General features: G+C 42.3%; 1 protein-coding gene across 2 annotated transcripts in view; it reads left to right on the forward strand.

The window, feature by feature from the left end:
• LOC125458676 (cell division cycle protein 20 homolog) overlaps positions 1 to 24,981 on the forward strand; it is a 104,765-nt gene that overhangs the window by 69,278 nt on the left and 10,506 nt on the right. For both annotated transcript variants that reach the window (XM_048544123.2, XM_048544132.2), the window contains 3 exons: positions 589 to 820; positions 5,378 to 5,503; positions 8,018 to 8,135. In XM_048544123.2, the coding sequence (XP_048400080.1) occupies positions 589 to 820; positions 5,378 to 5,503; positions 8,018 to 8,135 (476 nt within the window). The remainder of the gene's footprint in view (positions 1 to 588; positions 821 to 5,377; positions 5,504 to 8,017; positions 8,136 to 24,981) is intronic.

Below are 24,981 nucleotides of genomic sequence, written 5' to 3' on the forward strand. Positions count from 1 at the left end.
TCCTGTGTACTTCAGATTTCTGAAGCCTTTCCCCATTTAGAAAATAGTCTACATTTCTGTTTTTCCTACCAAAATGTGCAGTTTATTTACAGAGTAAAGATTTCTTTATTCTTCCCCAACAACCTGCCTCTGTTGAACCCAGGGATTGTGACACTTTTCAGAAGCTTTCTTGAAGCCTGTCTGGGTGATATAAGCAATTGTTGCTAAATTATAAACAGTACAGCAGCCCCTACCCCATCCTACTACCTTCAATATGCCCACTAGGAATTACACATCCCTGGATACTATGGGCAATTTACACACTTCTCCACATAATATTCTGTCTGCCACTTTGCCCATTTTTCAAGCCTGTCCAAGTACTTCTGTAGCCTCCTCATTTCCCCAACAATACGTGTCCCTCCACCTATCTTCATGCCAGTAGCATGGCACACTTGCATATGCTGGTAGCTAAATATATTTATGCGCAGGTCCCTCCTTTTTGTAAAAAAGAAAGAACATGTACATGCACTGCATCTGTCTCAACTCAAAAAAAGTAGGTGACTACCATTTACTAACTTATGTATGTTTTCATCTCTTTCCTTCTTATAGTGGCTCCCGATTTGGATCTATTCACCACCATGATGTAAGAATTGCACATCACCATGTTGGTAGTCTCTTTGGTCACAGCTCTCAAGTGTGTAGCCTCAAATGGTCACCAAATGGTGCACTACTCGCTAGTGGGGGTAATGACGGTCTGCTGAATATCTGGTTTAATGATCCAGGAGCCAACAATAACAGTAAACCAGACATGACCATTAATAATCATAAGTCAGCTGTAAAGGTGAATGTGTGTAATTGGTAACTATTTTGTAATGCATGTTTTCTGTGTTCTGCTACCCATCAGTTCAAAAGCTTAATTAATATGAGTTATTTTGAAGTAACTGAGCAGTATAATGATTCAGCTCAAAAGTTCTTTTAGCACTAGAATCTGGGATCAATTCTACCTCAACCTGATAGGATCTGCACATCATCAATTTGTCCTCTGTATACATTCTTAGGTGAAATGGTTTGGACAGTTATTGTCTAGTCTCTAGTGGGCACAAGGAAGGTGAAGGTGAGGTGCCAGATGCTATGCGGTTTATAATTTAGTAGTATTTGCTTATATCATAGAATCCCAACTGTGTGAAAACAGGCCATTCAGCCCAATAAGTCCATCCTGACTGTCCAGACAGTACCCCACCCAGACTCAATCCCCACGCCCCCACAATTTCCCATGGCTAATTCACTAAGCCTACACATCCCTGAACACCACAGGCAATTTGGCACAGCCAATCCACCTAACCTTCACATCTTTGGACTGTGGGAGGAAACCAGAGCACCCGGTTGAAACCCACACAGACACGGGGAGAATGCACCAACTCCACAGAGACAGTCACCCAAGGCTGGAATTCAACCTGGGTCCCTGGCACTGTGAGGCAGTAGTGCTAACCACTGAACCACTGTACTGTTTCATGGTGACTTTGTGGTTAGCACTGCTGCCTGAAAGCATTAGGGTTCTGGGTTTGATTCTAACCTTCAGCAACTATCTGAGCATCATCCAGACAGGCTTCAAGAAAACTACTCAAAAAGAATGGGGAAATGTGACAATTCTTGGTTGGCTAGAGGCAGGTTGTTGGGGGATGATTAAAGAGAACTTTAGTCAGTAAATAACCTATACAGCCTATCACTGATAATGCTTGATGCTAAAACTAGATGCCCAAATAAGGGACATTCTTCCTTAATGTTCTTTGTCTTGAATACTATAGGACTTACTAAAACTTATGAAAAATTCTAGTTAAGCATTTTTTTGGCAACGTTGTCAATGCTGTGACTATTTGTAAGTGAATTGAATATTTTCTTTGAAGAATGAATATTAAAAGTCAAGGGGAACTTGGGTAGAAACTGAACCAGACTTGATGCCCAAAAAGTTCTGTGGCTCTAATATTCTCAAATTCTAAGAAGGAATGAAACCTAATCTAAAAGCAGCAGGCACGTTTTGAGTGCTCAAAACTGAACTTTCATTTGCATGTTTTCAGGTCAACCATAGTCTGTTTGGCCTTTTCAGCTGTTTTAAACAAGGTGACATAGAAATTCCACAGATGTTCTTTTCATTACCTGCTGTAACTTCAGCAGGAGACTGATGGAATCCTCAGGGGAGTAACACATTAGCTGAAAATGCTTTTCATATTTAAGGGTTCCATTGGTCTCCAGGAAGCTGGGACACATCACAACTGATTTTACAGGGCAGTAAAGTAAATACCAAAACGTAGCAACTGTTCTCTTTATCAGGCCATTTGTTTTTTAATAGAGCACACTACTTTCAAAAGATCTGAAATTTAAAATTGTAGACAGTATAATGTCTAGTGCAAGATAATCGAGGAAATAAATGTTACATTGGCAACATGAAGCAACATCTGGACGGTAGGGGGGCTCCATGGTTAGCACTGCTGCCTCACCGTACCAAGGTTTGATTCTGCCCTTGGGTAACCATGTGGAGGTTGCACATTCTCCCACCTGACTGTGTTCTGGTTTCCTCCCACAGTGTGCAGGTTAGATGGATCGCCCATGCTAAATTACCCATAGTGTCCAGGAATGTACTTGACTAGTTGGATTATCCATTAGATATGTAGAGTTAGAAGAATAGGGTATTGGGGTTGATTTGAGTGGGATGCTCTCTGAAGGAATAATGTGGATTTGAATGCCTGAATGGCCTGTTTCTGCACTGTAGTGATCATATGATCATATTAATTTGCACAAAAACCCAAGCTATTTCAAATAACAGAAAGATTGCTCAGAACCAAAATATCCCAGGTGAACAAAGAGGTTCTGACTAAAAGCCATAAGTTCCACGTGTGTAGCTCTATTTCCTCTGCAATGTGCGTTGACCTGTCTCTGCAATCCTTTGTTACCTCCAGCCCGTCATGAACCTATTCCCCACCATCCCTTATAATGAAATGTGAGGCTGGATGAACACAGCAGGCCCAGCAGCATCTCAGGAGCACAAAAGCTGACGTTTCGGGCCTAGACCCTTCATCAGCGTCAGTTTCGGGCCTAGACCCTCTGATGAAGGGTCTAGGCCCGAAACGTCAGCTTTTGTGCTCCTGAGATGCTGCTGGGCCTGCTGTGTTCATCCAGCCTCACATTTCATTATCTTTGATTCTCCAGCATCTGCAGTTCCCATTATCACTGATACAATTTTACCCCCACCATCCCTTAGTTCTCATTAACATCTTTTGTCCTGAGGCAACTGCTCAGCTCACAGTTGCACCAAGCCAGTAGGCGCACAACAACTTGAAATGACAATAGACCAGATGCCACAAAGTTCCTGAAAATGAAAATTCTTGGCATGGAAATTTAGTACATGGTACCAGTGAGGTTTAACTCCTGACCTACTACTGCCATGCTGCTGACTTGATTTTAAATTTCAAACTTGTTGGCATGACTTCTAAGACCAATCCCCCAAATATATTTTTGGCTGAGAGCTCAGAGAACAATTAGAGAGATGGAACTTCCTGGACCTGAACTTTTGTATGTTTGATAGCTCAGACCGCATGATATATCAATTTCACAGTGTTTGTCTATTGAAGCTTAATAGTTTCAAGTATCTTGCAGTTTCAGTTACTGAAGTTTTAAAGAGTCTATTATGAATTATTGACACCTTATTTGTGTACACTGAATGGAGCTTTTGCAAGCAGAGTGGTTTTAATATGGTGGAAAATTATGTGTGATTTATTAAAAAACAAATAATGCATACAACTGTCACTGCAGGACTCACTGCTTCTATCTAATGCATATTGTGAATAGGAATGGATGTATGGCGTCTGTGGAGTATGAAGGCAGTGCATGACGTGAAGCAGTGACGTGAAGCAGTGACGTGAAGCAGTGACGTGAAGCAGACTTTCTGTTTATTCCGTACAGCTAGGAAGAAGCTTTCACAATGAGGACAAATTCAAATCTTTTCAGGGTTTAACTGTTTTGGTTTCAGCTGGTACCCATCACACCCCAAGAATGAAGATCCAGCCTCCAGAGCTGGTATTTTTTGAGGTGGCCATGTGAAATGGAGACTTTACCAAACTCAAGTTACCAGACTTGAAGATAAAAATTCTGTCTCATTATCTTTGTGCTGCATTCTCCACAGATGCTGTTTGACTTGCTGACCATCTCCAGCACGTTCTGTTTCAGTTTAGTTTCCAGCATCTGCAATATGTTGCTTTTGAGTGAAATATTAAATCCTGACCAATATTAATCCCCCTTCCAAACACCAGGAGCTTTGAGGTCAGTTAAGTTCCCACAGTTGACTCAATTTAACTCAATATAAACTGGATTCTAACCTGGAATATTTTAGTATTTAGAACTAGCACAGTGTGACAGGCCGATGGAATATGGTGTCTACTTTCAAGGGGACTGATTCAGAACCAAATAATTCAATTTTTATTCTGTCTTTTATTGTAGTTTGATTTTTAAAATCTAATTTACTTCAATGCTAGGAGCTCTTTCATCCTATTAAAGAGTTCTGCTGCTGCTTGTATTGTAGGAGCTGCCTGACTGATGCCCCACTGAGAACTTGTCTGGGTCTCTCACAGCACTTTCTGGTTGCTGGCCAGCTTCTAATTGGGCAGTCAGCTGGTTGCTAACTTTTTTGTTTAGACTGTGGTGGGGTGAGGGAGGAGTGAGCCAATTACCTCCTTCCCCAAACTGAGTTTTCTGTCAAGTAAGGTTATTTGGTCTCCGGTGTCTGTTTTCCTGCAACTATTGGACTATTGTTTGAAGTATGAATTTGAATTCAGTATTCACAGCACAAATGCCAGCGATGTACAGAAAACAAAGAATGTGTTAAGTCTGGCCATAAATTTAATTAAGCTCTTGATTGAGGTTTTCCTGTGACGAAGTTTGGTCTTGAGGTGCAGTTGGAGAAGAGTCTTTTCTATAGTTAAGTCTAGGTGGAACAAATGAGTAGAATTTGGTTATTGTGAGGTTTGTACTAGTGGGAGCTCAGAAAAACATTATCAACATTTAGAAATTAGACAGCGATGGGTGGAAATGGGCTGGGTACTCTTATATGTAAGTATGTGGGATATCATGGGTCCTCAGGAACACAGCATGTTTGCAACGATACTATGTATCAGAAAATTGTGCCACTGTAGCAGTGGATCTCTGAGCTCATGCAACAATGACCATGCTGTCCAAAGTGAAATGTTTGGATCCTATTCCTGAGAATGTGGTTAACGTTGACAAAAAAAGTTCACTGCGTAGTTCTAATTGTATAAATATTGATAGTTTGTATTTGCAATTGCAGAAAAAGATAAAAGGTAAGCAAAAACATAAATCTACTTTTCAACAATAGTTTTGTTTTTAATAGGCCATGAACTGGTGCCCTTGGCAATCTGGAATACTTGCTGTAGGAGGAGGAATGAAAGATGGACATTTGCGTATATGGGACACAAAGAGTGGGAGCTGTATCCGAGATGTGGATACAAAGTCACAAGTGAGTAAATAAGACAACTTGCAACAGAACCAAGTCTTTTCATTGGGAGCATCTACAATATTGTTCATTGATCTTGCTCTGATACAATAGAATAGGGAGAGCAAATGGGGAATTTTTTTCTATGGGCAGCTTTGAGGCTGCGATATCTTAATATGTCCCTGTCTACGGCATTTCAAATTTCTATAATATATTCCCAGCCAGAAAAGATATGGTCTCCTCTGGTTTGGTCCCATGGCCTGCTGATTTGTCTGGCTGTGTGATCTGGATGTAGATATTTTAGAGAAGTATCATGGAAAATTGATTAGTGTGCAGTGAAGGAGCCTATTCCTAGAGTGTGTGAACTGAGCTTGCTTCTGCGAGACCACACTCTAATTTCCATTCATTCGAGTTGCTTTCATTCTTATTAGAAAACGTTTTCAGCCATTACTGTAACAGCAGCTGCCTTCGTATCTTTCCACTTTGTTTTCATACATCACAGGCATTTTGAGTCATGAGTCTTTTCGAAAGCATTGGTCAGCTTTAATAGGTCTTGAGGTTTGCAACTATATGTAACTTCTAAGACTTAGTTGACCATATGTATGAGAAATATCTTTGAACATTGTCTGGTCACAGCCAGAATCTATTATATGTGCATTTATATAATTGAACTGGTGGCATTTTGTAACCACAATAGTTTCAGTCTTGTAATACTTAATAGAAATTCCTGGTTCCATTTCTTCCAACTGTTATTTGTTTTACATCACTAATGGAACGTGGGTATTGCTGGTTGGGCTAACAACTTTTGTCCTTCCCTAGTTGTTCTTGAGAAGGTGATTATGAACTGTCTTGAACTGCTGCAGATTGATGTTAGGAGGGGAATTCAAGGTTTCTGACCCAACGATATATTGTTACACTTTAGATACACCAAGCTAAAATGTAATCATTGATCACTGTTGTGCTGACAATATTAATGAACCTCTAGGATATTTTCTGTCAACTATGGCACTGTATGATCACCGTAAACAAGTTCTATGTTGTCACATTGAGACTGACCCTGTGTCAGCAATACATACCCTGCAGAAAATCCAATCACAAAGAGTAAAATGCTAAATTCTTGAGGCAACATGTATGCTGGCCCATTAGGCCCCACAGAATTAGGTAAACCATCCAACTGCCATATTCTCTTTGTTCATTTTCAGAGCTGCTTGTGAGTGTTTGAATCATATCGTTCTAGAAGAGCTTTTAAAAATATTTGGAATGTGGACAATGTTGGCAAAGTCCTAGATGCTCTGAGGTCACGTTGGATAGTTGCCCTGAACAACTGAAGGTATTGTGGTAATGATATACCACTATCCAATGTTGGGCTGTTATTTCGATAAGATGTGCATTTTGAAGTATTTGACAACAGCCCAAGCGAACTGGAGCTAATGCACGTTTTTCCTATTGTTTATTGTTAGTTTCTTTTAAATCAGCTCTCTTTGGTGAATGCCTGTCATAGCAGCATTCCTGTGGTCATCAGTTGCAACCAATGCCAGATTATGGACATTTCATTACACGTGCCAACAGGTGCCTTGCATTTCGAAAAGGAAATGGAATTCATGCAGTGGTAGGAGAGATATGAACACCTACATGGCTGACATTTAGAATCCTTCCTCTCAAGGAAATAATAATGCAATACAAACATATCATATGACATATGTCCAATTTGTTGGGCCTATTGGGGTTAGACCTATTTCAACTCGACTTGTCTATGTGGAATGCATTGCTGGAGAGGGTAGTGGAGTTGGCCTCATTAGGTGCATTTAAGCAGTTATTAAATAGGCATATGGATGATAGTGTAAGGTAGGGGTGGAGGTTAGATAGACCTTAGGTTTTGGGTAAAAGTTTGGCACAACACCGTGGGCTGAAGGGCCTGTACTGTGCTGTACTGTTCTACGTTCTATGATTCAGCAAGATGGCAATTACCAAATTGTGCTATTTATGGAAGCACGAAACAGCAACTATTGCAGGGATGGCCTGACTTGTTGTGGTTTAAGTCATCACCCTGTTGAACTTCTATGCTGCAGGTTAATTTTAAGTCACTTCTGTTGACATCGGGCCAGTTGAACAACACTGAGCAATACTTCAAATGTTTGTCTGACAGTGCAACAAGTTTGTCACTGTTTCAGCAGAAGGGAAAGTAAAAGCTCAGCACTGCTATGAAACAATGGTATGACTGAAAGTAATGGATACGGAGAGGCACTTTTCTTTCCAGGTTCTAGGTTGTTATTGTCTAACCAATGGATTTCTGAGGCTGATGTCAATTGTTCTGAAAAAAAACCACAGGGAGACATCTGTCCTAACAAAATTCCATTTTAATTGCTGTTTTAAACTTTGGCAAAAATTGCTTGCAATTTTCAAATGACTTGGCCCGAAAGCTGGCTCATTTCAGGGATGCAAGTTCCCTAATGATAAACAGTTGGAAAATCCAAACCTTTACATAAAACGGAAAATACTTAACATTGGTACTGGGTGCTGTTTTTTTTTTCTCCCCAGATTTGTTCATTACTCTGGCTATCACAACACAATGAGTTAATAACTGGCCATGGACTTCCCAAGCACCAGATCTCAGTCTGGAATTACCCAACTCTTGTGAAATCAGCAAATCTCAAAGGTATGACTTGTATGGATTGTGCGAAAACATAAACAGTCACACTGTTATGGATTTTTTTTTGGACTTTTGACAATATGTTGAGTGGCCAGTCTAGGTTATCCAAATTTTTGCTGTTGCTAAGTAAATTGCCAACAAAACAGTGTATCTGGCAAAGTATTTGTTCATTTGTTGCCACTAATCAAAGGTAAACAGTCCCAATGTTATGATGTACTGGTATGGCCAAACCCAGCAATATTATCCTTTGTTTTATATTAAAATGTTGATAAACAGAACTTGAGACTCAGGTTAAAGCCAAGAGTTGTGAATACTGGAAATCTGAAATTAAAACTGAAAGTGACACCTTTCCTCAGATGTTACCAGACCTGCTGAGTTTCTCCAGCATTTTCTGTTTTTGTTTCTTGGAGAGACTTGGCCATTTAGTGGCAGGAGGTAACATCTACACCATGATCATTGATATAATAAAAGTGAGTAGGGAGTACTGACATAGAAATCTGCAGTGGGAAATGTTCTGAAAGAAGTGTGACCAAACTTTGTGACAAGAAATGGAGTAAACTTTGTAGACAGTGAAGAATCTGTATGAAGGCTTTTAATATGCAGGTTACAGTCTTGAAATTTCAACTTTTGGGGTAATTAAGTCATAATTAATGCAGTTGATGTGGGATTTAGGGCAAATACAGTTACACTGGATTGTCTCTATTCAAATTTGCACATGAAGTGGGCACTGTTTTTCTTAAAGCAGGTGTAGTAATCGGTCAGAATACGATCTCAGTGAATATACGGTCCATTGTCTCTTCAGAGTTCTGAAAATCAATTTGTATTGGGGATCCAGCAAGTACAAAACCAAAGCTTCAGAAACATCTTTAGGAGCCATGGCCATAGAAAATGGCTGCAATGATTTCTCTTCGCCCTTTTCTTCCACACTGACATTCTCATAAATGAGAGAAGCACGCTCAAAACATCCCCACAGGCCTGACTTCAATATATTGGCGGCGGTCAGGAACATATTCTTCGAACACACGAAAGTTCTGCTCCAAAAATCAGGACTATTATTACAGATGCTGTAATTCCATTTGCTTTTTAGTAAGTTGGCTGGAAGTAGCAGTGATGGTGATTCAGGCAGAAAATAAAACGGTAAGTTATGATTCCTTTAGACCTTTCAACAGCAACTCCTCCTCACTGAAAGTATGTTACTATGGAAATCATAATGAGCACAATTTTGAAACTACAAGTACTCATTATAACAATAGAGAAAATTTCTCAGCACTTTCTGGAGTGTACACACATCACTTAAACACAGAAATCTAGGTTCTTTTTTGTCAGGGTTAGTGCCGTTGTATATATAATTGCAGGCTGCACCAAACAACTCTGCATTAAAATAAATGCAATGCATGCGATTTTGCTACATTCTCTCAGCAGTTCAGTGCAAAAAGATGAATATACAAGTCCTAAATTTTCATTGTCAAGAACAAGTGAATTTATAATGGTGGTATAAATGAAAATTACGGGAGAAAAATCTCCCCAAATCCAAACAATTAATTTGAGAAGCATGGAGTTGCATTCTGTCCAAGAAATGAATGGTATTGGTCTTTAAAAAAAACCAAGTTTTCATACTTTTCCATCCTCTTATATTTCTCCAATGAAATTTGTTTTTCCCAATTTTCTTGTACTTACTGTGCATCATTTATTTCTAAATTTTGTTTCCTGCTTATTGGAAATACTTCCTGACTTTAGTTCTTGTATCTCATTGAGGATTCTACAAAACAATATGTTGAAGTACCTTATTGTTGGATTCTCTGTTCATATGATCCCAGATCATTGCAAAATAATGAACTGGAAAACTTGCTGAATTAGAAGAAATCTCCATCGTCAATCTGCTGTGGGCCATTTTCAGTGAAGTGAATATCGAGTGCTATTATTCGGCCACTACAGCAAAATCCAGGCTCCTGTAAATGGCATATCCAGATTACCTGGTTGCAAGTATTGCTGTTATATCTGTAGCCAAACAGTGTATAAGTGAACTGACTAAATAAATATTATTTTGTTTCCTCACTCTTTTCTCCCTTAGAGAATGGTATGGAATGTTGGAAAGTTTTCGCAGCCTGTTTTAAAATTTATGTATGCTCCTTCCACAGTCAACAAGCCCTAGAGTGGGACTTGAACTTACAGCCTTTTGTTATGGGAGGTGAATTCAATTGTTACTGACCTATTTAGGCACCTCTAAATGAGTAATATTTATTTTGTTTGTGTCATACTAAAATAGTTACATAGCATGCGAAACTATACTAAAGTAAAGGTATAGGCTGAGCAATTTCATTTGCAAAACTCTGGACATTTCTGTCCAGGATGAGGTTAGCTCTGTTTCAAATTGAAATGTGCCGGAACGTACTTCTAGCTATTACAAATTATGATTGTTGCTTCTCAAATTATGACTAAAATCTTGACTGTACATCGATGCAGTCAATGTTTCAGCTGGACCAGACGGTTGAGTCACTGAATCATGAAGGTAATTTCCTATCGGATAGGCTGTATTTATTTTGCCTGTCGAAAAGGGAGCATAACTCACTTGACAGATACTAGAAAGTACATTTGAGTTGACTCTTACCAGTCATTGGTAAAGTGACATTTTTAAAATTGAGTTTCGTGGGAAGTTTCTGTGAGGCCTAGTGAGTTTTCTGCTGCACTCATCCCAACCTTGCATAATTAACTACATTCTATGCCCCTGTGGTGTCACATGAGTTGCTAGGCCCATTCTCCCACCCACCATAGGGGCAAGTATTTACTGCTGCTGGGGTCCCTGATACTTGCTCCATCTTTCAGTGACCATTGTGCACCTGTCAGTCTGCAGCAGCCATCCCAAATTCATAATATTTGCCTTGGACATGGCAGGTAAAGGGAAATCGACACCTGGAGGTCCAGACAGGGTGTTGTAGTTGATGGCTGTCTCCTGCACCTAGGACTGGCAGAGGAGGCCACAACACCAGACCTCTCAGCCATCGAGTCTTAGGTTTTTAGACACGTCTAGTTGTTTGAAGAACACACACTATGTTTGTCACATGAGCTGCTAGCACCAAGATTGACATAATTTGGTGCCGTACAACAACATGTTCACTCCATTGACTGATCACTGCTGACAACCATATCAAGCTTCCTGGCTTTGCAATGCGGGGATAGGCAAAGCCTCAAAGTAGGCTCCACCAGAGTGCTGAGGCCAAGCAAGGAGCCCTGAGACGCAGCCTCATCCAGTCCATAAGCCTGTGACTGCATGTACAGTGTCCTTGCAGGTTACTGATGAACAGTTGTGTTTCACTGAAACAGGACTTGTAGTGGAGTTTTCCTGGGGTCAGTATTGCTTTTTCTGATGTTTATACTCGTGGGCTAGGTGTATAAGGGACAATTTCAAAGTTTGTGAACAATGCAAAACTTGGAAATATTGTAAACAGAGAGGACAATGTAGAACTCCAAAAAGGTATTAACATTGGTAAAGTGAGCAGTTATGTGGCATTTGAGGAAGTGACAAAGTTGATGAGGGAAGGGCTGCAGATGTCACATACATGGATTTTAGTAAGGCATTTGATAAGGTTCCCCCGGTAGACTGAAGGAGAAAGTGAAGTCATATGGGGTCCAGGGTGTACATGCTAGATGGGTACAGAACTGGCTGGGCAACAGGGGGCAGTTGTAGTGGAAAGAGAGTTTCTCAAAATGGAGACCTGTGATCAGTAGTGTTCCACAGGGATCCGTGTTGGGACCACTGTTGTTTGTGATAAATATAAATGATCTGGAGGAAGGTATAGATGGTCTGATTAACAAGTTGGCAGATGACACTAAGATTGGTGGAGTAGCAGTTAGTTAAGGGGACTGTTGGAGAATGCAGCAGAATATAGATAGATTGGAGAGTTGGGTGGAGAAATGGCAGTTGGCGTTCAATCCAGGCAAATGCAAGGTGATGCATTTTGGAAGATCCAATTCAAGAGCGAACTATACGGTAAATGGAAAAGCTCTGTGGAAAATTGATGCGAGAGATCTGAGTGTTCAGGTCCATTGTACCCTCAAAGTGGCAATGCAGGTGGATTGAGTGGTCAAGAAGACATACGGCATGCTTTCATTCATTGGATGGAGTATTGAGTACAAGAGTTGGCAGGTCATGTTGCAGTTGTAAAGAGATAACAAGGTGTTGAACTGGATGAACACAGCAGGCCAAGCAGCATCTTAGGAGCAGGAAAGCTGACATTTTGGGCCTAGACCCTTCAACCTTGTTGTCTCAGATTCTCCAGCATCTGCAATTTCTATTATCTCTGACACAATTTTAACCCCACTGCGAAGCCTCTTCTAAGGATGCCTAACCTGAAGAAGTTACCCTCTTCCCTCTGGAGGAGCTTCAGGGGATCTCTGTCCCACTGAAGCATTTCTGATGAAGCGTCTAGGCCCAAAACATCAGCTTTCCTGTTTCTAAGATGCTGCTTGGCCTGCTGTGTTCATCCAGCTCTACACTTTGTTATCGCGGATTCTCCAGCATCTGCAGTTCTTACTATCTCTGATACATTTGTACAGGACTTTGGTTTGACCACATTTGGAATAGTGCCACACTACCAAAAGGATGTGGATGCTTTGGAGAGGGTGCAGAGGAGGCTGACCCAGAATGTTGCCTGGTATGGAGGGCGCTAGCTATAAAGAGAGGTTGAGTAGATTAGGATTATTTACATTAGAAAGATGGAGGTTGAGGGGGGACCTGACTGAGGTCTACAAAATCATGAGAGGTATAGACATGGTAGATAGCAAGAAGGTTCCCCTCCGCAGCCCCCCCCACCCCCAAGAGTGGGGGACTCAATTATTAGGGGTCATGATTTCAAGGATGGAAGGGGAAAAGTTTGAGAGATATGCATGGTGGGTGCCTGGAACACGTTGCCAGGGGAGGTGGTGGAGGCAGGCACGATAGATACATCTTAAACGATGCTACACAGATACATGAATGGGCGAGGAACAGAGGGATGCAGATCCTTGGAAAATAGGTAATAGCTTTAGATAGAGGATCCGGATCGGCACAGGCTTGGAGGGTCAAAGGGCCTGTTCTTGTGCTGTAATTCTCTTTGTTCTAGTATGTTCTTATGTGATTAAATGTGACAAGACAGTTAGAGAGAGCTTTTCAAAAAGGAAACAGTTCTCAGCTTCATTAATAGGGGCACAGAGTATAAGTGCAAAGGGTTTTTGCAGACCCTAAATAGGATATCGGTTAAACCTTAACTGCAGTTGGTGGTAGGAGGCAGAGGATGCTGATGGAGGGTTTTTCAGAATGGAGGCCTGTGACCAAAGGTGTTCCAGTGGGTTCACACTTGTTGGTCATTTATATAAACAACCTGGATGACAAGATAGAAGGCATGGCTGGTAACTTTGCGGATGGCACCAAATTTGTGACAAGTAGATAGTGAAGAGAGTTATCCAAGATTACAGAGAGCCCACAATCAATTGGGTCAAAAGGCCAAAGAGTGGCAGATAGAATTTAATTTGGATAAATGCAAGATATTCAATTTTGGTAAAACAAACAGGGGTAAGTGTTGTAGAACAGAGAGACCTAGGGGTTCTGGTGCAGAATTCTTGAAATTTGCATCACAAGTAGGCTATGGTTAGGAGGGCATTTAGTATGCTCAGACCTGTTTGTTTATAAGTTGGAGTGTCATGTTGAGGCCTTCTCTGAAGTACAACGTGCAGGTCTCGTTGCTCTGCTACAGGAAAGATTTTATTCAATTGGAGAGGGTTCAGAAACGATTCACCAGGATGTTGCCAGGAATTGAGGGCTTGAGTTATAAGGAGAGGCTGGAAGGTTTTACACTCAAGCGTAGGAGGTTGAGGGGTGACCCTATTGAGGTGCATAAAGTCCTGAGGAGTATAGACAAGGTGACTAGCAAGGGTCTCTTCCCTAGGGTGGCAGAGAGTTCAAAACTAGGGGCATATTTCTAAAGTGAGAGGAGAAAGTCTTAAAAAGACACAAGGAGCAATGTTTTTACACAGTGGTTAGTGTGTGAAATGAATTGCCAGAGGAAGTGGTGGATGCAGGTATAATTACAGCATTTAAAAGACACTGTTGGTCACAGGCCTCCACTCTGAAAAAACAACTCTCCAACATCCTCTGCCTTCTACGATCAATTCCAGTTAAGGAGTAAGCAGTATCCTATATAGGGATAACATAACATTTCTGCACTGGCACTCAGTGCCCCTATTAATGAAGCTAAGAACCGTATGCTTTTTAAAAAGCTCTAACTGTCTTACCACATTTAATGACTTAAGAACATATTGCCAGATAACTGCCCACTCTACCAACTTGGACAAGTAGATGAATAGTGAAGTGATAATGGGAACTGCAGATGCTGGAGAATCCAAGATAATAAAATGAGAGGCTGGATGAACACAGCAGGCCCAGCAGCATCTCAGGAGCACAAAAGCTGACGTTTCGGGCCTAGACCCTTCATCAGAGCTCTGAAGAAGGGTCTAGGCCTGAAACATCAGCTTTTGTGCTCCTGAGATGCTGCTGGGCCTGCTGTGTTCATCCGGCCTCACATTTTATTATGATGAATAGGAAAGGTTTGGAGGGAGATCGGCTAAGTGGAGTAATTTAGTTTGGGAACATGTTTGGCATGGACTGGTCGGATCAAAGGGTCTGTTTCTATGCTGTATGACTGACTATATTGCGCACAGATCTGGGCACCATACTTTAAGACAACTTAGAATGAAATAAAGGTATTGCAGAAAAGGTTTAGAAGAACGTTCCAGGATGAGAAACATCAGCGATGAAATAGTTTGGAGAAGTTGGGACTGTATTTCTGAGAGAAGACTGAGAGGAGATTTGAGAAAAGTTTTCAAAATGTTGAGAAGTCTGGAGACTGTGGATAGGGAGAAAGTTCTTGCTTGTAAAATGCGAGGCCGATATACCAATTGAGGTTCATCTGCCTGCAACACTGTCCACAAGTATGAAGGAACTACATGGACAAATGATCGAGGTGGTGAGATAAGGATGTGCATAAGTTATTTTTTTCATTCTGACTTTGCCAGATCTTCTGGTTGAGAAAGTGGCATAGTGATAATGGTGCTAGACACAAGTGGACAGTATGGGGGTTTCAATGCTACCTTGGCATAGAAAGAAATGCGAATAAAATGTTAGCCTAATGATGCCCATGTAACCACTGTCGACTGAGATTAGGAATGGGCAATGCTGGCCTACCCAGTGACAGCCACACCTCATGATCAAATAGAAAAAGAAAACAAAATGTTACAAATTTGGTAAAGCCTTGCATGAATTGCGTGATGACAAATGTCAGGTCAAATAGTCAAATGATTGGTGTTGGCTGCTGTTTAATCAGTAACATTAATGTATATGAGGATTCCCTAATGACTACATCAATTAGAATCTGATTAAAATTGGCAGGATACAGAAATTAAAATCAACAAAAATGAGGATTTTACAGGGAGGCTCTGGTCCTGCCCATCAGCAAGCAAAACGAAAGTGACACCTTCATCCAATATTGAAGTCCATGACCAGATTTTACAGTTCTCAGGCAATTCACTCTCTGCATTTATATATTGCCACTTTAGGACAGGATGCTGCGTCCTCATGATCTTTGTATAATCAGAGGGGTGGCAGCTCGACAGTGCCAGATCACTAGGAATGTTGTCTACTGCCAGTGTTGTAGGAATGTCCTGGACCAGCTATGCTGGGAAGGCCTGGAGTGCAATAAGGTTTGGCTAGAGCTCTGTGGGTGCAGGTAGCACCTGGCAAGAGATGGGATGGAGAAGGTCAGTGAATAGGAGGGCAGTCTGTAAGCACGGATAGCCCTGGCCATTGCAGAAGCTCTATGGAAACCCTCCAAGAAGCTGAAGTTTTAATGTTGAAGGCTCCACATATGGAAAAATGCTCATCTACTGTGGCTGGTAAAACCTCACTGGATGTGGGAAGGAGTTACTTTGTCATTAACTGGTCATTATCTTAATATTTTCTTACCGTGCTGGAGCCACACAGGGATGTCCTCGCCATTGGCACAGGATTTGGTGTATTCATCATTCCAGTATGGACAGTGTAACCCACACTATGGAGATGGGCCTTAAGGACAGTCATTGTTGCTTGTGTACCTCTTTATATGTCATGGGATAGGAACGAGAAAGGAGACGAGTCCAGTCCAGGAAGTTGTCAGGGGTTTCCTTCATGGTCTCCCAATGTAGCAGCGTGTTCTGCCAGAGAAAATGCTGCAGTTCGTGTTACCATTTTGTAGGAAGAATGTTATTAAACTGGAACAGGGTTCAGAAAAGATTTACCAGGAGGTTGCTAGGAATGGAGGGTTTGGGTTATTAACAAATAGGCTGGACAGGCTGGGACTTCTTCCCCACAGGAGCATAGGATGTTAAAGGATGATCTTGTAGATGTTTATAAAAACATAAGGGACCAAGATAAGCTGAATTACAAGGGTATTTCCCCCCCAGAGTGGAGGAATTCAAAATCAGTGGGCATATTCTTAAATGAGAGAAGAAAAATTTAAGATGATATTGGGAGGAATCATTTTTACACAGAGAGCTGTTAGTGTGTGGAATGAACTGTCAGAGGAAGTGGTGGGTGCAGATGCAGGTACAACATTGAAAAGACATTTAGATACATATATGAATAGGAAAGGTTTGGAGGGATATGGGCCAGCTGCAGGCAGGTGGGTGGGACTAGTTTGTTTTGGAAACATGGTTAACATGGACCACTTGGACTGGTCTAGGCCCGAAACGTCAGCTTTTGTGCTCCTGAGATGCTGCTTGGCCTGCTGTGTTCATCCAGCCTCACATTTTATTATCTTGGAATCTCCAGCATCTGCAGTTCCCATTATCTCTGGACTGAAGGGTCTGTTTCTATGCTGCATGACAATGAAATGGCCCTTAATTTAACAACTCATTGTTTCAATTGGCTGCAAAATGGGAGTTTTATTGAAGATGCACAGAATATTTAAACCAAAGATTCTCATTGCATTTCGCTTGGGAAGTGCACCAACCACACGACACCATTGTAGAATCAAATATTCACATTTTTATAAACCTGTTGTGAAAAATAAAATTAACCTATTTATCTCCACAGAAATCTATTGAATTACTCAAAGATTGGTTATTGGGTATGTAACCATAAAAAGACAGTTGAATGCTGAAGCCATAAATTCTATTTACATTAATATTCATAATGAGGTAACTTGCTAAGCTCCAGACTATTGAATGCCACTGACTTAGCAACTAGCTACTTAGTGGTTGAAGACTGATGAGGGTAAGGATGCAAAATTGACAGAGCAGAGAATTGCAGTGAATTATTTATCAAGCAGACTGGAGTAAAGTAGATAATCTTATAACTGGTAAGAGGTGCACTGTTTATGTTACTAGCACTTGGGAACACAGGTCACGGTTCCAATGTTTGCAGATAGCACAAAATTTTGACATTTGAAAAACAGAATGATAGACAGCAGCTGATTCAGATGAATCTCATATCAGTGAATGAGACAAAAGCACATTACCTAAGAAATTTGCTCTTTTTCTGGCCATAAAAAGATCAATGAATTTCTGATTGTGTTTCTAAACTCTCTCAGCCTTCATGTTCTAATAAGGGTGTCATCTCAGGTTTTATGGGGCAAAGCCTAGCAAAAACAGGCCTATGACAACCTCTAGTATGTCACAGGAAGAACTTTGCCTATCAATCATTGTTTCTCACTCCCAGTGATACATTCCACTGAGCCTAACCTGATTAAAGGCAAGGTTACATGAACTTTCAGGCTCAATTCAAATACTATGAATTTGGACTCATGCAATGGAATATGGGTAAACAGATTCAAATGAGACTCCAATTTTATTAAACCTTCTTATTGAAGATGGGTGATTGAATTTTTTTTTCACTTATTCCTCTATTGGTCTGTAAATAACATGTTGGACAATTCAAAATTATGGGATGTGCATTTTTGCCTCTAGCAGGATATATTTACCAATGCTGTCTAATACTGCAATGCTTACATTATGTAAGAAGCTAGGTCATGAATAACATAGCATTGAAAGATCCAACAGATATTCATCACTGCTCACAAATACTCTGCATGTCTCCATAATCTGGCATCTTTGAGACTAGGCCTTAGCTGGACCAGAGAATTTTCCAGACCACAAAAGCTCAAGTATATTCAATGCACAAAAACTTTTAAAAAGTTATCTTGCCTCATATGTCCATTGAATGATTTTCCAATTTGCACAAACACAATTTAGGATATCTAAGTGAATAAAATAAAAAGTAATATGAACAAAGATTGATGCTGAGTCACAGAGATTTCAAAACCAGAGAGTTCTGAATTTCCAACATACAATCTGTACATCCAAATATTATATTCACAGACATATCCATGTCTGGGTTAGCTGTTGAATCATTCAATCACAAAACATACAGTCTTTCCATCAGTCAGTCATGCTTTAAATGACCTGAGTTAATATAGACTTGGAGATCTTTATACCCTCAGGTCACATGCTATGATGCAGTAATAATACCATGAGTAAGTCTCTTAAAGGTGTATTGACACACTGTCTCTTGAAGGTGTACTGAAAGCTGACTATGTGACTATGTAACATAGAAACATAGAATACAGAAGCAGTACCAGGCCCTTTGGCCTTTCAAGAGTGCGAAGCTGGATGAACACAGCAGGCCAGGAAGCATCTCAGGAGCACAAAAGCTGACGTTTCGGGCCTAGACCCTTCATCAGAGAGGGGGATGGGGTGAGGGTTCTGGAATAAATAGGGAGAGAGGGGGAGGCGGACCAAAGATGGAGAGAAAAGAAGATAGGTGAAGAGGAGAGTATAGGTGGGGAGGTAGGGAGGGGATAGGTCAGTCCAGGGAAGACGGACAGGTCAAGGTGGTGGGATAAGGTTAGTAGGTAGGAGATGGAGGCGCGGATTGGGGTGGGAGGAAGGGATGGGTGAGAGGAAGAACAGGTTAGGGAGGCAGAGACAGGCTGGACTGGTTTTGGGATGCAGTGGGTGGAGGGGAAGATCTGGGCTGGTTGTGTGGTGCAGTGGGGGGAGGGGACGAACTGGGCTGGTTTTGGGATGCGGTGGGGGAAGGGGAGATTTTGAAGCTGGTGAAGTCCACATTGATACCATTGGGCTGCAAGGTTCCCAAGTGGAATATGAGTTGCTGTTCCTGCAAGAGTTTGCTCCATAATTCAATGTGGTCATGGTTGATTATTCAACTCAGTACCCTGTTCCTGCTTTCTCCACATACCTTTTCATCCCCTAGAGCTGTAAAGATATATATCTATCTCCTTCTTGAAAACATGTATTATTTTGTCCTCAACAACTTTCTATTGCAGAGAAATCCACTGGTTTGCCATTCTTGTGATGAAGAAACTGCTTCTTGTCTAAGTCCTTATCCTTAGCTGGTGAACCCTGGTTCTGGACGTCTTGGTCATTGTGAACATCCTTCTTGCATCTACCCTGTCCAATCCTGTTAGAATATTATAGGCTTCTATGAGATCTCCTCTCTTTCTTAATTGATATTCTTAACTCACCCAGTCTGTCCACAGTCCTGCCATATCAGGAACCATTCAGCTGTATCAAACCTGCACACAATACTTAGGTGAGGTCTTACCAATACCCTTCTCACACTGGAGCAGCAAGACATCCCTGCTCTGGTACACAAATCCTCTCAGTATGAAGGCGAGAACATCATTTGCCTATTTTCTCACCACCTGTTGTGCTTACTGACTGGTGTATGGACATACAGGACTTATTGCACTTTCCCCTTTCCCAATCTATTACCATCCAGACCATCCGCCTGCATATTTTCACTACCAAAGTGGATAACCTCAGATTTATCCACATTATACCACATCTGCTGTGTATTTTCACACTTGTCTAAATCAAAGTGCAGCTACATTGCATCCTCCTCACAGCATACCCTCCTACCCAGCTTTGCGTCATCTATTGGAGATATGGCACATAGTTTCCTTATGCAAATTATTACTATATACCGTGAACGGTGGGGGTACAAGTACTGATCCATGAGGAACTCCACACGTCACTGCCTGCCACTCACTCTAATTCCTCACTAATTTATTCCCACTTTTTTTTGCAGTCTGCCAACCCATTCTTAATCTATTTCAGTACACAACCTGCGTGGATCGGTTGGAGCAGTGATTAGATACACTTAAGACCGTGCAGAAAATGGAAAACATCATAGACAGGGGCTTAGAGACATGGTCGTACCCAAGGTTCAGGCTGATAAACGGGTGACCTCTAGAAGGCAGGCAGACACTGCAGGAGCACTCTATGGTTATCTCCTGTTTAATATGTTCACCATTTTGGATATTGTTGGGAGGGAATGCCTATCAGGGATTGGTAACAGCAACAGCCAGAGTGGTGGCACCACATCTGGCACTGTTATACAGCAGGGAAGGTCAGTGGAGCAGTAACAATAGGCACTCTATAGTCATGGGCACAGGTAGGTGTTTCTGTGGGTGAAAAAGAGACTCCAAGGTGCTATGTTGCCTCCCTGGTACCAGGGTCAAGGATGTTTCTGAACAGCCACGGGGTATTCTCAAAAGGGGGGGGCAAGTAACCAGAGGCATTGTACACATTGATTCGAACAACGTAGGCAGGAAAAATGATGAAGTCCTGCAAAGGGAGTTTAGGGGGTTAGGTAGGAAGTTGAAAAGCAGGACTGAGGGTTGTAATCTTGGGATTATGTCTTGTGTCACATGCCAGCGGGGCTAGGAATAAGAAAACAGTCCAGTTAAATAAATGACCAAAGAGCTAGTGTAGGAGGGAGGACTTCAGATATGTGGATCATTGGGATATCTTCTTGGGCAGGTGGAACCTCTGCAAGGATGGGTTGCACCTAAACTGGAGGGGGACCAATATCCTGGCAGGGAGGCTTGCTAGGCCCACTCAGGAAGGTTTAAACTAGTGTGAGAGGTGGAGGGGGGGTGGGAAGGTGCCAACAGGAACCAGAGCAACAGGTCAGCAAATGAGGAGGAACTAGAGACTAAGATCAATAAGGTTAAGGGGAAGAACAGACAGGAGAGGTTACTGAACATGGCAGGACTGGTGGCCTGAAGTTTATTTGTTTTAATGCGAGGAATATGACAGGTAGGGCAGATGAACTTAGATCGTGGATAACTATGATCTTGTAGCCATTACAGATACTTGGCTGAGAAAGTGACAAGACTGGCAGCTTAACGTTGCAGGATTTAGATGTTCCGGGAGATAGATGTAAAAGAGGTGGGGGAGTTGTGTTACTGATTAGAAAGAACATCACAGATGTACTGAGGGAGGACACCTTGGAAAGCTCATCCAGTGAACCATATGTCTGGAGCTCAGGATTAGCAATAACTTTGTAGGTGTGTTTAGGAGGGCTTCTTGAAGCAAGATGTAAAACAGTCAAACTAGGGAAAGGTCCGTACTAGACCTGGTACTGAGCATGAAACCGGCCAGATGATTGAAGTTTCAGTAGGAGACCATTTCAGGAACAGTGACCTTCATTCCCTAAGATTTAAGTTACTTATGGAGAAGGATAAGAGAATTCTTCTGGTCAAAGCACTAAAATGGGGGAAGGATCACTACAACAACATTAGGCAGGAATTGGAAAATGTAGACTGGGAGCAGCTGTTTAAGCGTAAATCCACATCTGTTCTGGGGAGATCTTTTAAAGGCCGGTTGATGAGAGTTCAGGGCCAGGATGTTCCTGTGGAAGTGAAGGATAAGGATGGCAAGGTTTGGGAACTTTGGATGACAAGAGAAATTGTGACCTTAGTCAAGAAGAAAAAGATGGCATGTTTAAGGTTTTGGGAAACTGAAGACGGATAGAACCCTCAAAGAATATAAAGAAGGCAGGAACGAATTTAAACAAGGAGTTAGGAGGGCTGAGAAGGGCCATTAAATGCCCATTGGCTCACAGGATTAGGGAAAATCCTTAGGTGTTTTATATGTATATAAGGTCCAAGAGCGTATGTAGGGAAAGGGTATGTCCACTCACAGACAAAGGAGGGAATTTAAGTGGGGATCAGAAAGAAGTAGTTGAGCTCCTCAATGAATACTTTGCATCAGTATTCACAGAGGGGAAGGGCAGGGTGAATGATGAGTCTAGAGAGGGATATGTTGATATTTTTGGGCATGTTGATATAAAAAAGGTGATAGGTGTTTTGAAAAGCATTAAGGTAGAAAAATCCTCATGACATGATGGCATCTATCCTAGAATACAGAGGGAGGTGAGGGATGAAGTAACTGCGGCCTTGTATGGAATCTTTGTGTTCACCACGTATAAAGGGGGCAAATTAGCAGAGGCACCGGTAGAGTATTGAAAGTACAGGGTATCTCAAGAAAGCAAGGAGGAGAGCAAGGAGGGGGAAATGAGAAAACACTGGTGGGTAAGATTAGGGAGAATCCCAAAATATTCTGTAAGTACATCAATGGGAAGAGAACAACCTTGGGAAGACTAGGTCCCATTGGGTGCCAAGGGGGCAGTCTGTGTGTGAAGCTGAAGGACATTGTTAGGGTGTAATGAGGGCTTCAAATCTATCTTTACTCTGAGGAATAAATTTCAGGGGCTCTGATCTAAACATTTAATTCATCTCTGGCCATAGGAGAGGTGCCAGAGGAGCCTAGCTAACGTGGTTCTGCTCTCAAGAACGTGGTAGAGATAGACCTGGGACTATAGGAATTGGAAGAATTATACAGAGTCTCACATCATCTCCACGTGGAGAGGCAAGGTTTTGTCAGAGATAGTCAGCTTGGCTTTGTCAGAGTTAGGTCATGATGAACAGATATGGTTGAAAATTTTGAGGAGGTGATCACGGGTGAAAATGAGGGCAGTGCAGTTGTTGCAGTTTATACGGATTTCAGCAAAGACTTTGATGAGGTTTCACATGGGAGACTGATTAAAAAAGGTAGAAGCACATGATATCCAGGGTAAATTAGATCCAAAATTGACTTAACAGAGATAACAAAGTGTGGAGCTGGATGAACATAGCAGGCCAAGCAGCATCTTAGGAGCACAAAAGCTGATGTTTCGGACCTAGACCCTTCATCAGAAAAGGGGGATGGGGAGAGGGTTCTGAAATAAATAGGGAGAGAGGGGAGGTGGATCGAAGAAGGATAGAGGAGAAGATAGGTGGAGAGGAGACAGACAAGTTAAAGGGGCAGGGATGGAGCCAGTAGAGGTGAGTGTTGGTGGGGAGGTAGGGAGGAGATAGGTCAATCCAGGGAGGATGGACAGGTCAAGGGGACAGGTTGAGGTTAGTAGGTAGGGAATGGAGGTGTGGCTTGAGGTGGGAGGAGGGGATAGGTGAGAGGAATAACAGGTTAGGGAGGCAGGGATGAGCTGGGCTGGTTTTGGGATGCAGTAGGGGGAGGGGAGATTTTGAAGCTTGTGAAATCCACATTGATACCATTGGGCTGCAAAGGTTCCAAGTGGAATATGAGTTGCTGTTCCTGCAACTTTCAAGTGGCATTGTTGTGGAGGAGGCCCAGGATGGACAGGTCGTCTAAGGAATGGGTAGGGGAGTTGAAATTGTTCGCGTCTGGGAGGTGCAGTTGTTTATTGTGAACCGAGCGGAGGTGTTCTGCAAAGTGGTCCTCAAGCTTCCGCTTGGTTTCCCCAATGTAGAGGAAGCCACACCGGGTACAGTGGATGCAATATACCACATTGGCAGATGTGCATGTGAACATCTGCTTGATGTGGAAAGTCATCTTGGGGCCTGGGATAGTGGTGAGGGAGGAGGTGTGGGGGCAAGTGTAGCACTTCCTGCAGTTGCAGGGGAATGTGCCGGGTGTGGTGGGGTTGGAGGGGAGTGTGGAGCGGACAAGGGAGTCACGGAGAGAGTGATCCTTCTGGAAAGCAGACAAGCGTTGGGATGGAAAAATGTCTTTGGTGGTGGGGTCGGATTGCAGATGGCGTAAGTGTTGGAGGATAATGTGTTGTATCCGGATGTTGGTGGGGTGGTATGTGAGGACAAGGAGGATTCTCTTTTGTCAGTTATTGCGGGGACAGGGTTTGAGGGATGAGTTGCGGGAAATGCAGGAGACATGGTCGAGGCCATTCTCAATCACTGCGGGGGGAGGGGTGGAGGGGGGAGACGTTGCGGCCCTTGAAGAACGAGGACATTTAGAATGGATGGGAGTGGAATGCCTCATCCTGGGAGCAGATGCGGAGGAGGCGAAGGAATTGGGAATAGGGGATGGAATTTTTGCAGGAAGGTGGGTGGGAGGAGTGGGCTTGAAATGGATATCGGTTTCTAGGTGTCTGCCTGTAATGGAGACAGAGAGGTTCAGGAAGGTGAGGGATGTGTTGGAGATGGTCCAGGTGAACTTGAGGTTGGGGTGGAAGGCATTGGTGAAGTGAATGAATTCTTCGCGCTCCTCGTGGGAGCATGAGGCAGCGCCAACACAGCCATCAATGTAACAGAGGAAGAGGTGACGTTTGGGGCCAGTGGAGGTGCGGTAGAGGCCACCTGTCTGGTAAACAGGAGATCCTAGGTTCAAATCCCAGGGGTGCCTTTTTACCCGCCGCTTGGTCCTGGCCCTGCCCTTTACCCAAATTTGACTTAGTGACTGGAGACAGATGGAGACAGAGGGTGGTGGTAGAAGGCATTTTGTGTGACTGGAGGGTGGTACCACTTGAATCAGTACTACGTTTTGCGTATATAAATAATATAAATGAGAATGTATGAAGGGATAATCATTAAGTTTGTGGATAACATGAAGATTGGCTGGGTACTTGACAGTGAAGAGGAAGGTGATGGTTACAAGTGGAAATTAACAGATTGGTCAGATGCGTAGATCAGAGGCAGATGGAATTTAACCCTCATAAATATGA

The sequence above is a fragment of the Stegostoma tigrinum genome, chromosome 1 (assembly GCF_030684315.1).
Source record: "Stegostoma tigrinum isolate sSteTig4 chromosome 1, sSteTig4.hap1, whole genome shotgun sequence".
NCBI classification, from domain to species: Eukaryota; Metazoa; Chordata; class Chondrichthyes; order Orectolobiformes; family Stegostomatidae; genus Stegostoma; species Stegostoma tigrinum.